The 12,840-nt window shown below is 46.4% G+C and overlaps 1 protein-coding gene across 1 annotated transcript; it reads left to right on the forward strand.

The window, feature by feature from the left end:
• Positions 1-9,229: 9,229 nt before the first annotated feature.
• On the forward strand, positions 9,230-10,635 carry LOC132586097 (free fatty acid receptor 3-like). The gene is made up of 2 exons (XM_060258043.1): positions 9,230-9,291; positions 9,596-10,635. Exon 2 carries the CDS (start codon positions 9,612-9,614, stop codon positions 10,590-10,592), a length of 981 nt encoding a protein of 326 aa, XP_060114026.1. The 5' UTR covers positions 9,230-9,291; positions 9,596-9,611; the 3' UTR covers positions 10,593-10,635.
• Positions 10,636-12,840: the final 2,205 nt, after the last annotated feature.

A 12,840-nucleotide genomic window follows, 5' to 3' on the forward strand; every position in this document is an offset into this window, starting at 1 on the left:
AGGGGGTGTGGCCTAATATGCAAATGAGTTCCTGCTGGGCTTTTTCTACAAGAAAGGTCCTGTATATAATAATATCAAACTGACACCTCTCATACAATATCAAAATACACAGTAAGCAATGAACTTTCAGTGGTACAATTAGAAATAACACACAAAAATTTACAAACATACTCCCAAGTCCATACTTCCATAAGTCAAAACTGCTCTGCAAAATTCTGTTACAAATTCTCCAGGTAGCTACATGGAAAAATCTCTGATGGTGCTGCTCATGGAGATAGAAATATCCATTCAGCTGACCGGTAATCGATGCAAAAGGTCCAGTTTTGGAATCTTGGTCCACAGCTGAACTTCTCTCACAGAGCAGTATCCTCTTAAGGCATCATTTTAAACATAAGGCGTTTTCCCACAGAGCTTACCTCAGAGCGATGTCCCTCTTCACCGCGCAGCGTCTGCGCGGATTTCCCACCAACTGCTCCGCATAACCAGGAAGTGCCGGACCTTTTGCGTCGCAGATGTAAACAGCTAAAAACCAGTTTACGTTAGCGACTCAAAAGCCGCGGCTCTTCCTGGTTATGTGGAGCAGTTGGTGGGAAATCCGCGCAGACGCTGCGCGGTGAAGAGGGACGTCGCTCCGAGGTAAGCTCTGTGGGAAAACGCCCATAGAGAAGAAAAAATTCTCAAAGAATGGAGCGCCCAGGCCTCAAGTAATTTTTAAATAACCATGTTTTTCTCACAGTGTTATTTCTAATTGTACTATTGAAAGTTCATTGCTTACTGTGTATTTTGATATTGTATGAGAGGTGTCTTTTTGATATTATTATATACTATTACATGGTAAAGTATTAGGGTTGCCAAGTACCCAATATGGTTGCCAATATGGTTTTCATATGGTACCATAGAGTTTTCCTCCCAAATTGCTAGAGCGTCCAGGAAAACCATAGAGTTTCCCCAGACACTCGTAGAGTGGCTGGCATGTGATGTCACCAGCGCAATGATGTCACTTCCGAGTGACATCATCGCACCGGCAACAATGTGGGCTGGCAGGTTGGGTACCTCCAGGGCGGGAGAACCCTTGCCTGCCTGGAAATTTGGCAGCCCTATAAAGTATTAGTGAAGACTGTAATGTTCTATTTACTGGGGGTTTCCTTTACTTGAGCTTGATTACCCCCAGGGCGTGTCTTTGCTTTTTAAAGCCTGTGAGGCTGCGGGTGGCCAGTTGGTGCTCTCAGGGAGCCTGCAGTGACCATTTCAGGCTCCAGCCAGCAATTTGGTCACCAATGGAAAGGGGAGAGGAGGAAGCACTTAGCTGCTTGTCACTAGTTGAGCATGTTGTGTGTTTTGGGAAGTCCATCTGGCTATTTCTGTTGGGATATTTGGTTAATATAGCAGAGTTTGCCCAGTCATAGAAGCATGATATTGAGTGTGGTCTATAGATCTCCCAAAAAGTATCTTGCAAAAAAAGGTAAAGTTACTTTTCTTCAAGTAGATCCAGTTCACATTCAAGTTGCAGTCAAAAGAAGAGAGAGAAAAGCCTAATCTAAAGAGCACTTTCCCTATCACAAATGGCCAGCTTGCCCATGTGTGTGGATGGATAAGGGCATTGTCCCTACAGGAGAGACCTGCAGAGACATGTGTCTCCATGGAAGGCCATGAGACGCGAGGGGGAGGACAACCCTTACCTTAACCAGAATCCAGAGAAAGCAACTTGATGTGTTTGCATGCAGTGTAGGGACTGTGGCTTGGGAGTAGAACATTGCCTGCAGAAAGTCCAGGGTTCAATCCCGGCCATCCCTAATTTAAAGGACCAGGTAGGAAGGTGATGGTAAAGAATCTGGACAGCTGCTGCCAGTCCTACTAGACTAACTTTGATGACCAAGGAGCCTGACTTAGGAGAAGGTACCTCTGTACAGGGCCTTCGAGAGCCAGTTTGGTGTAATGCAGGGGTAGGGAACGTTGGCTCTCCAGATGTTTTTTGCCTACAACTCCCATCAGCCCCAGCCAGCATGGCCAATGGCTAGGGCTGATGGGAGTTGTAGGCAAAAAACATCTGGAGAGCCGACGTTCCCTACCCCTGGTGTAGTGGTTAAGTGTGCAGACTCTTATCTGGGAGAATTGGGCTTGATTCCCCACTCCTCCACTTGCACCTGCTGGAATGGCTTTGGGTCAGTCATAGCTCTGGCAGTTGAAAGAGTCCTCTCAGCCCCACCCACCTCACAGGGTGTCTGTTGTAGAGGAGGAAGATGAAGGAGATTGTGAGCCGCTCTGAGACTCTGAGATTCAGAGTGGAGGGCAGGATCCAATATCTTCTATCTTCTTCTTTTTTGTAGCAGGAACTCCTTTGCATATTAGGCCACACTCCCTGATGTAGCTAATCCTCCTGGAGCTTACAGTAGCCCCTGTACTAAGAGCCCTGTAAGCTCCTGGAAGATTGGTTACATCAGGGGTATGTGGCCTAATATGCAAAGGAGTTCCTGCTGCAAAAAAAGCCCTGTTAAGACACACTCTGAGCGTTTTCCCACATAGCTTACCTCGGAGCGACGTCCTCTTCACCGCGCAGCGTCTGCGCGGATTTCGCACCAACTGCTCCACATAACCAGGAAGAGCCATGGCTTTTGTGTCGCAGATGTAAACTGGTTTTTAGCGGTTTACATCTGCGACGCAAAAGCCGCGGCTCTTCCTGGTTATGCGGAGCAGTTGGTGCGAAATCTGCGCAGACGCTGCGCGGTGAAGAGGGACGTCGCTCCGAGGTAAGCTATGTGGGAAAACACTCTCTGACTCCTGTAGCATGGCCACAGTTAGGGAGAAAAAGGAACAGCCATTGAGAGTCAAGTGAGTGCCCTGTGTCCATGACCTATAGCTGCACCCAGCCTAGCTCCAAGGGGATTTCCCACCTTATCAGCCTCCATGCCTGGAATGAGCTCTGGGGATTGAACTCAGTTTGAGCTTTGCTCTGCTGTGTTTGTAAAGTTCTGCTTTCACCCGCTGCTCTTATCTCCTGGCAAGATCTATGGCAGGCATTTCATTATTGCCTTAATAAGGGAGCTGATATTAGCCCCATTGTCTTCAAGCAATGTTATCTCAGAAAAGAAGGATTCCTTTTCCTTGCTGACAGATTAGGTGCTATAAATCAGATGCTATAAAGCAAACGTAATCCAAGTTCTTTGCCTTGATCGAAGCCGACTTTACAGAGCGGTATCAGTAGAGACGTCACCCGATGGATCGGTAATGACTTGGTGCTTGCTAGTAAACTTTACCAGTAAACTTTTCTTTTGTGGAACTGAACACAGAAGAAAAAGGAACTAAAAACATATGTGAGAGAAAGTGGGAAATAAAGAGGAACTGTTGGCGAAAAGAGTTTTTGTTTGAATCAAATAATTCCCCGATAAGCTTGTATTACAAAACAATCGGCCATCTAAATTTATTTTTTTTTAATGAATGCTGAAAAGATAAGGGTTGCTTGCTTCTTTTTGTGCACATCTCACCCTGAATGTACTCTGCTGTGTGCTCATTACAAGTTTGTTTAAATGGAAAGACTTGTGTCTGAAAATCAAGCAAAATAATGAATAATTGGGATGGTTGGGGAGAAATGTATGAAGCTGTCTTATACCAAATTAGACCAGTGGTCTGTCAAGGCCAGTATTGTCCACTCGGACTGGCAGTGGCTCTCCAGGGCATCAAACAGAGGTCTTTCACATCACCCACTGCCTGGTCCTTTTAACCAGAGATAAAGGTTTTAAAAAAAAAAGGTAAAGGTAGTTCCCTATGCAACACCAGTTGACTCTGGGGTGATGTCGCATCAAGACATTTTCACAGCCGACTTTTTACAGCGTGGTTTGCCATTGCCTTCCCCTGTCATCTTCACTTCCCCCCCAGCGAGCTGGGTACTCATTTTACTGACATTGGAAGGATGGAAGACTGAGTTCACCTTGAGCCGGCTACCTGAACCCAGCTTCCACCGGGATTGAACTCAGGTTGTGAGCAGAGAGCTTGGACTGCAGTACTGCAGCTTTACCACTCTGTGCCACAGGGCTTTTTCAACTAGCGATGCCGGGCATCAAACCTGTGTCTGCAAAGTGGATGTTCTGCCGCTGAGACACGAATGTGAGTGTATCAACTTTGAATGCAGAAAGTCCCATGTTTGATTCATGGAATCTCCAGTTAAAGAGATCAAGAAGTAGGTGGTATCTCTTGAAGAGAAAGCCCCCAAAGGCTACCTTTCAGGGAACTTGTTTTTGCTTGGACCTCAATGGCTCCTGGGAGAAGCAGGTCAGCGGAAATCCTGTGCATTTGTGCTGGGAACAGGCAGATTCCTGGGATACGGTTTCTTTCCACTTACTGGAGCACAGCTATCACAAGCTTTCACTGTGTAAACAGAGATGGGTAAAGAAAAACAGCAAAAAGCAGATGGGTGAAGTGGAAAGCTCCTGTTTCCAGGGCAAAAAGGTTTTTTTCAGCTTTCTCTGCCATTTAAGCAGGCTCCCCAGCCAGAGTATAAAAGTAATGGGATATCCCCCCTCCCTTTTAATTTCCTGGTCTTCCATCTGCTATTTCAAAAGGCTGTTGACCTACTGGTTGCTGCAGATAATGGACACTCCCCCCCCATTCTGATTGCATTAATTGATCTGGGATCAATTGCATTAATTGATCTGGGAACAATTGCATTAATTGATCTGAGGTTGAAGCCATCTATTTGCTGCTCTTCTTCAGTGCCACCAGAGTTGATGGACAGAAGGGGGAACTGCAGGCAGAATGAAGTCATTCTAAGTCGGCAGTCTAGCAAGACTTCTAGAACCCACTCTTTTAAATCTAAGCCTGGGGACTAGATTTGACATCATGGGCTCTTTTTCTAGCAGGAGCTCCTCTGCATATTAGGCCACACCCCTTGATGTAGCCAATCATCCTAGTGCTTATACTAGACCCTGTACTAAGAGCCCTCTAAGCGCTTGTAGGATTGGCTACATCAGGGGGGCATGGCCTAATATGCAGAGGAGCTCCTGCTAGAAAAAGAGCCTTGTTGGGCTGAGCCATGTGTGTCATAAAATGTAATGCCAGGTAGTGGAGATATAAACTTTATAAAGGACACAAACACAATTAAAGATTTTGTATCTCTTCCGTGTGATCGAGGGAATGGGGAAAAGGAAGCTCTGGCTCTTTCCCTCCCTCCCTAGAGGATGAGGAGAGGGCAGAGCCTCAAGAAGAAGGAAAAGAGGCTTGACTCAGTAGCTCCACTGTGTGATTGAATGAGCCTGGCAAAGCAAGCTCTTCCTCCTCCCCTTCTTTCCCAGGGGATGAGCCTCAGTCTATGGAGAAAATAGAGGCTTTGCTCTGCAGCTCATGTGCGATTGAGCAAACCTAGAAAAACAAGCTGTGTCACAAAAGGAAGCAAGAGAGAGGGAGAAGAAAGCAGACTTGCTTGGGGGCCTGATACAACCCCCCCGGGGGCCTGATCTGCCCCCTGGGCCACATGTTTGATGCCTCTGGTAGATCCTCATGTTGTGGTAGCAGATGTTTGCCCCCCCCCCCAAAAAAAAATCTATGCAGAAAATCAAATCTCCAGTAGTCAATCAGAAGGCTTGCTGGGCAAAAGCCCCACTTACTTCCTAAAAACACCTGATGGGTGCCAGATATGGTTTTGGCAGACACCATGGTGCCCATTGGCACCATGCTGGAGACTTTAAGCTTTAATCTGAAGCCTACAATGAGAAAGCAATGCTTCTGGGTGACTTAATACAGCTTCAGGAAACTGATAGTTTTCTTCATTTTGTCTGATATGTGTGGTTAGTTGGGATAATCACATGGACTGATAGTTGTTTGCAATGCTGGCTCTCTGCTAGTGGGAGAATGCTGTGTTCTCCATTTTTTCCCATGGACCGGATCCTACTGCAGTTTAAGAACTGGCTGCCTGCTGGACCTGAGGGCGTCCAGAGTGCTGTGCAAACTGCGTCACAATGGCCAGTGCCAGCTGGCTGGGCCAGGGCCAATTCATAAGCGTTTTGATCCAAACACAAACAGTTCTTTGCTGCACGCTTTGTAAATCCACAGTTTCTCTTTGACCTTTTCTGGGGATGCTGCCAACTAGGAAGAGATAACTGTAGATCAAGGCAGTCTACCATGGGATGAGTTTATTGACACAAGGGACAAACAAGAAACCATCCAAGTGATGCATAGCACTGGGGATTTGGGGTGGGGTGGGGAGGAGAAGCATTTGAATAATTCTTGATGCTCCTTTTGCCAGTTTAAAAAACAAAGCAAAACTTTGCTGGGCCAGCTTTGAACGGGACATTTCTTTCAGATTTCACTCCTAGTCACATTTGACTCATAAAACAAAGGATGGTTTATTCATACATTGGTAGCCCTCCCCCTTTTCTCCCCCATGAACACCCAGCACCCTCACTTTCTCCATTTCATCTTCAAGACAACCTTGGTAAACTAGGCTGAGATTGGCCTAAAGTCACCCAGCAAAATTCTATGCCAGGGTGGGGATTTGACTAGAATCTTCCAGATCTGATTCTTTAACCATGGTGACTCTCTCGTAAGAGATGGTGGACCATAAAGGATGGACAATCAGTGTGGTGTAGTGGTTAATGGTGTCAACATAATATTAAGGAGGTCCAGGTTTAGATTTGTAGGTCTGTGGCTTAGAAGGAGAGTCCATGACTCAGTGGCAGGTCATCTGCTTTCCACACAGAAGTCCCATGTTCCCTGGCATCTCAAATGAAAAGGATCAGGTTATAAGTGATCTCTGCTTGAAACTTCAATCTGAGCTCCCAAGGAATCACTGCTTGTCATGATCCCAGGCCTAGTGTGGCCTATAGGCTCCAGGGAAACCTCTGTAGGAGTGGCTAGTGGGGCCTACATCTCCCAGGATCCCTTCTGTCCCTCTGATTGGGTGAAAGCAGTTTTGGAGGGAAAACTGGCCAGGGAGGGGTGGGACCTGGGGGAAAGGCATAAAAGGCCAAGTCACAGGCAGGAGCTCTCTCTGGAGAGGATGCAGGAGAGAAGGCAGCAGGAGGGTTTCCTCAAGGAGAGTTAGTGAATTGGGTTAAATAAGAGAAATGGAATATATATCTAGGGCTTTTGTTTGTGTATCAGCCTTTCCTGTTTTCATATTCACTGTGCACTAAGAAGTTTTACAACCCATTGTTTTGAGCACTTATATTTATTTTTTAATGTTAAACTGCCTGGGTCCTCGTGTCTCTGGTCATGGGTGCTCTGGGCCCTCCCATATAGACCCTGAGCAAAGTGGTGGCAGTAGGCTTCCCAGTCCCCAGGTCCCAGAGGGGGATCCCCCGGTTTTACAGGCTTCCCCCCTCCCCCAGCCAGCTGGCCGGCAGGGGAAGCCCCGCCCCCAGAGCCATCATGCACCTCTATGAACGATTCCCATAGGGAATGATGGGGAATTGATCTGTGGGTATCAGGGGCTCTGGGGGGGCTGTTTTTTGAGATAGAGGCACCAAATTTTCAGTATAGAATCTAGTGCCTCTCCCCAAAATACCTCCCAAGTTTCAAAAAGATTGGACCAGGGGGTCCAATTCTATGAGCCCCCAAAGAAGGTGCCCCTATCCATTATTTCCTATGGAAGGAAGGCATTTAAACATTTGTGCAGTCCCTTTAAATGTGATGGCCAGAACTCCCTTGAAGTTCAATTATGCTTGTCACACCCTTGCTCTCGGCTACGCCCCCAATGTCTTCTGGCTCCACCCCCAAAGACTCCTGGCTCCACCCCCAAAGTCCCCACATATTTCTTAAATTGGACATGGCAACCCTAGGTAGCAGCCAATAGAAGGTCCTTCCTAGTCCCCCGCTGTGTGATGTACTAGTGATAGAAGACAAGGCCAATGGTATGATCAGTATAAGGCAGCTTCATGTGTTCTGTCCCCACTCTACAATGAAGTTTGCTGGGTGACTTTGACCCCCTCCCCCGAACACAGTCTACATTACATGGTTGTTATGGGAATACGATGGATGAGGAACTGAGTGCACCATCTCTTTGGAGGAAGACTGAAGTGAAAATGAAAAAAACTCATTAGAATCCAGTGAAACTGATCAGCTTTAGATATGGGGCAAACAAAAGGAAACACTTCTTCACATAGTATGTAACTTAGGGGCTGCATTGCTACTTGATGTGGCAATAGCCTCTAGTTTTGATGGCTAAGGATTACACCAGAGGCCCCACCCTTTTTTAGCCTGTGGACATCTTTGGAATTCAGACACAACATGGTGGAACCAACCACAAAATGTTTGCCACAGGAGGTGGAGCCAGCCACGAAATGGTCCCCATGCATTACCTTCAGTCAGGGGTTGCTATGTAGACAAATAGGTGATGGAGCTCATCCAGGGATGATTATGCAGCTGCACCTATGATTCAGTGAACCATCAGAAAGGTTCAGGAGCTGTGCTCCTGTGAGCTCCTGTTGAATCCAAGGCCTGATTCAGTCACACAGTGAAGATTCTTATGTAGTTAGGGCAGCTGCTGCCAAAACAACATTAAAAATAAATAAATTGCAGAGCCAATCAGAAGTCTGGCTGGGCAAAGGCCCTTTCTGGCCCCACTCACTTTCTAAAAGACACTTGGCACCAGGAAAGGTGTTGGTGGGCACCATGGCACCCATGGGCACCACCCCAGATTAGATAGATTTCTGGGGAATGTCTCCAAAACGGCTACATGGTCCTTCCATGTTTAGAGGCAGTGTGCCTGGAGACCTCTGAACAAGCCGAGGTACAAAAGATCCCTACTGAACAGCAATGTGAAAGCAGAGAGATAAGTATGCAGATGATAGTTGTTCCCCAGTTATGGGCTATAGAAAACATGACCTGTTTGTTTGATAGAAACTGGGGCAGTTTGGCCCAAATGTTTGCTCCGAGATGGACAGATGAACACTTTTGCTCAGCAGTACTCTGTCCATTTCCCCATTGCAGCTTCACGCTGCAATCCTGTTGCAGGCTCTTGGCAACCCTTCGAGCCCCGGCTAATTACAAATGGGTCTGCATATTAATAAAGAAAATAAATAAGAACCAAGCAATTAAAGCAGGGGCAGCAGGGTGAGGGGCTGCAGAGGAAGGACAGTCGGGAAGAGCATTGCTGAAGAAGAGCTGGCTTTTGGAAGGGGAGTATGGGGTGTGTCAGAAGCCCAGGACTGCCATTCGCATGAGGGTTTTCCAGTTTTAAATATGACATCCAGAATACATGCGGTGTCTCTTGTCTGCATTGATTTTGGCAGATGTCCAGTGGGAAATCTGAGAAACTATTGATCCCTTATGAAATACCATGGCATGTCAACTCTTTAAAAGGTTAGTAATCAAAGGCCGAAAGGAAATATGAGTGATATTTTGCCAAATAAAAGTAGTCAATAATGGCTGGTGAAAATGTACCATATTTTCCCCCATTTTTTTTTTTAAACTGTGGAGAAAATTTGAGAAGGATTTCTGAGGAAGTAGTCTTATTCACTGGCAAGAATACGCCAATATTTTCCCCATCAAATCCTTTCCCCTCTCAAATTTGTGAAGGAGAATTTTTTTTTTGAGAAAATGGCCTTACTAATTCCCCCTTAGTCTTTCTTCATGCCTCCTTCATGATCTGCCTCTTGCATTCCAGGTGAAATGCCTCCAACATGGCTCCCAGGAATGAAGAACCTTTCCAGCTCTACCTTTCCATCTACCTGCTCACTATCATCACTGGCTTTCCCACCAATCTGCTGGCTCTGTGGGCCCTCATCAAGAAGCTGAAGACCAATGCCACACCCAACTGTGTCCTCCTCCTCAACCTCACTCTTTCCGACCTCTGCTTTCTGGCCTTCTTGCTCTTCAAGGTAGCGGAGGCCAGTGCTGGTGGCTTTTGGCCTTTTCCTTATATTCTGTGTCCCCTCAGTGGCCTCTTCTACTTCAGCACCATCTACTCAAGCACACTGTTCCTCACGGCAGTGAGTGTGGAACGCTACCTAGGTGTGGCCTATCCCATCCATTACAGGTTGAGGCGCCACTCAACTTATGCAGCAGTGGCCAGTCTAGGGCTCTGGGCCTGCTCTTTTGCCCACTGTAGCATTGTGTTCATCACTGAGTTCCATCAGGCCAACAGTTCTATGGAGAGCGGCGGTATCGTCTGTTATAACAATTTCACGGCTGGTCAGCTTGCACTCCTCCTCCCTGCTCGGCTGGAACTTGGCATTGTCCTCTTCTTGGTCCCATCCTTGATCACCTCCTTCTGCTACTGTGGCTTTATGAAGATCGTGATCTCTTCATCTCACATCTGCAGTGCCAAAAAGCAACGAGCTGTGGGGCTGGTGGCAACAACTTTAGCTGTCTTCATCATCTGCTTTTCCCCCTACAATGTTTCCCACTTTGTTGGTTTCATCCAGGGGAATAGTCCAATATGGAGGGATAAGGCCTTGATTCTTAGTACCTTTAATGCAAGCTTGGACCCTATCATCTTCTACTTCTCCTCTTCTGCTGTGCAACATTCGTGCCGGGGTTTCCTGATCCAGGTCAAAAGGGTCTGCACTCTCCCTCCTTTGGTCAAGAAGCTCTTCTGCAAAGAGACCGAGATACTGAAGAGACCAAGTACCCAGGAGCCGGTTTGCTGTTCCAAGCTATGATCTCCTGTGTCTATGGAAACTTTCAGAGACTGAATTCTTTCCTTCAGCTAAATGGACAAAACTTGATCTGTGCATTTCAGAAATAGCTCCATACTTCCAAATCTCTAAGGACATTCATGTTGAAGATAACTTTTTCAGGGTCTGGAGGGAAGAGCTGCCAACCTCCAACTGGGACCTGGCCTTCTTGTGGAGTTGTGACTGATATCCAGACTACAGAGATCAGTCCCTCTGGAGCAAATGGCTGCTTTGGAGGGTGGATTCTATAGCACCACAACTCTGCTGAGATTTCTTCTCTCCTCAAACTGCACTTCCCCAGGACCCCTTCCCAAATCTTTGGGAATTTTACTTACTAGAGTTGGCAACCTTAATCTGGACATCTGTGGAACCTCAATCAGCTTTCCCACTTGATTCTAGAACTAGCAATGGGCAAATCCCCCCTGCCCTGCTTTAAAGAGTGAGTGTCAAATAATTTAATTCATAAAGTGTGTATGGAAGTGAATCAGTTTGACTTGCAAGCCTATTATGAGTCTACAGAAAGGGGTTAATATTTCTCTCCTTCTGTCCCTCTGCTATTCTCCATTTTGTTAAAGCAACCATGGGCAGCTAAGTCTGCAAAAGAGGGGGGAGAAGTCAATTAAAATAAACAAGAAAACTGAAAAAAGATCCCAGGTGGATCAGACTGGCGGTCCATCATCCTGTTTCACACAGTGGCCAACCAGTTGCCATGGAGGGTCAACAAACACGGCACAGAGACCAAGGCCTGCCCTGATGTTGACTCCTGGCTCCAGCATTTGGATGCTCTCTGAATACAGAGGTTCCTTTAGTTGCCGTAGCTGGTGGCCACCAGCGGACCCTTCCCCTGTGAATCTGTCTCATCCTCTTTTTAAAAAAAGATGTAGAAATCTGAACAATGTGGCTGGCCCCTGAAGACATACAAAGAGCACTGAAATATAAAGGCACTTTGGCCCTCTCTCCTCTTTGGAGCACCCAGCATGCCAGTGACGGATGTGGTGAAGCGGAACAGAAGATGGACTCTTGACAATTGAATTAACACTGTCTTAACCGCATCAGGTTAATGAGTCAGAAATGTGCAGAGTCGGGCTTCGGGTTGCTGCGGTGCATCTGAACGACAGCTTGTTCCCTTGCTGGTTAAAAGTGACTCATTAGCAGCTTGGCAGGCTTTTTCCCTGAAGGGAGAGAGGTGACTAACTCCATCAGCCTGCAAAAAAAAAAAGCAATCCACATTGGGAGATCTGTTATTCTGGGGATAATTGCCCATGACATGCAAGGGCGGGAATGAGGAGAGAGGTAAATCAGAGGCTAGGACAAGGGTTTCCTTTAAACAAACAAACAAACAAACAAAAAACAGAAATGAAAGATGGGCTGTTTGGAATGCATAGGCACAAGAACTGACCAGCCAGCCAGCCAGCATCCAAAAGGTTTAAGGGGAGGAGGGCATCAGAAATGCAATTATAGGCTGAACTCCAAGAGTTTCCATACAGGTTGCCAAATTAAGGGACTGAATTGAATAAAATGTAATTTTAGAAACAAATGCGTACCTTCAGCATCCAGAATGCACAAAGGTAGGAGCAGGTTGACTTCTGAGGGTTGAACCAGACAAGAGGCTTGGAAACACATGAATGCATCTATCTCTAAAGGTTTTTTTTTTTTTTAATTAGAAACCATAATGTGTGTCTAACCTGGGTTGGGGTTGTGGTACGGAGAAGAGTTTAAACACATCTGCATGCCCTTATTCTGACCTCAAAAGCTCCAACAAAGTATGTGTTCTGGTAGGAGACCTAGGATTAGCAGCTGATGCCTGGAATCCATTTGGAGATGGGGGACAAAGACATGGGGACCATTGCTGGCACCATGTTACTTCTGAAGGAAAAGGATAGGAGCATGATACTCTCAGAATTGCTGGAAACTCTATGGTAAAACTATAGAGTTCCTAGTGATTCCTAGAGTGCCATGGAAACACTTGCAGGTTTTCCTAGGAAACAACACTGTATTGTCACATCAGTGGCAATTTTAAAGTGATATTACATTGTTGCATCAACTGCAATTTTTTAACCATCAATGCAGCATTGGGAGGTGGAGGTTGCTGGTGGGAAGTTGCCTTATGGGATTCCCCTCTATGATGCAAAAACCGTTTGGGGCTGGAGAAATGGTGAAGGCAGGAAAGGGTTAAATCAGCCTTTACTCATGTTTCATTCCCAATCTGAAATGGAACCTCCTATATCTTTAC

This window comes from Heteronotia binoei, chromosome 17, assembly GCF_032191835.1.
Source record: "Heteronotia binoei isolate CCM8104 ecotype False Entrance Well chromosome 17, APGP_CSIRO_Hbin_v1, whole genome shotgun sequence".
Lineage (NCBI taxonomy): Eukaryota > Metazoa > Chordata > Lepidosauria > Squamata > Gekkonidae > Heteronotia > Heteronotia binoei.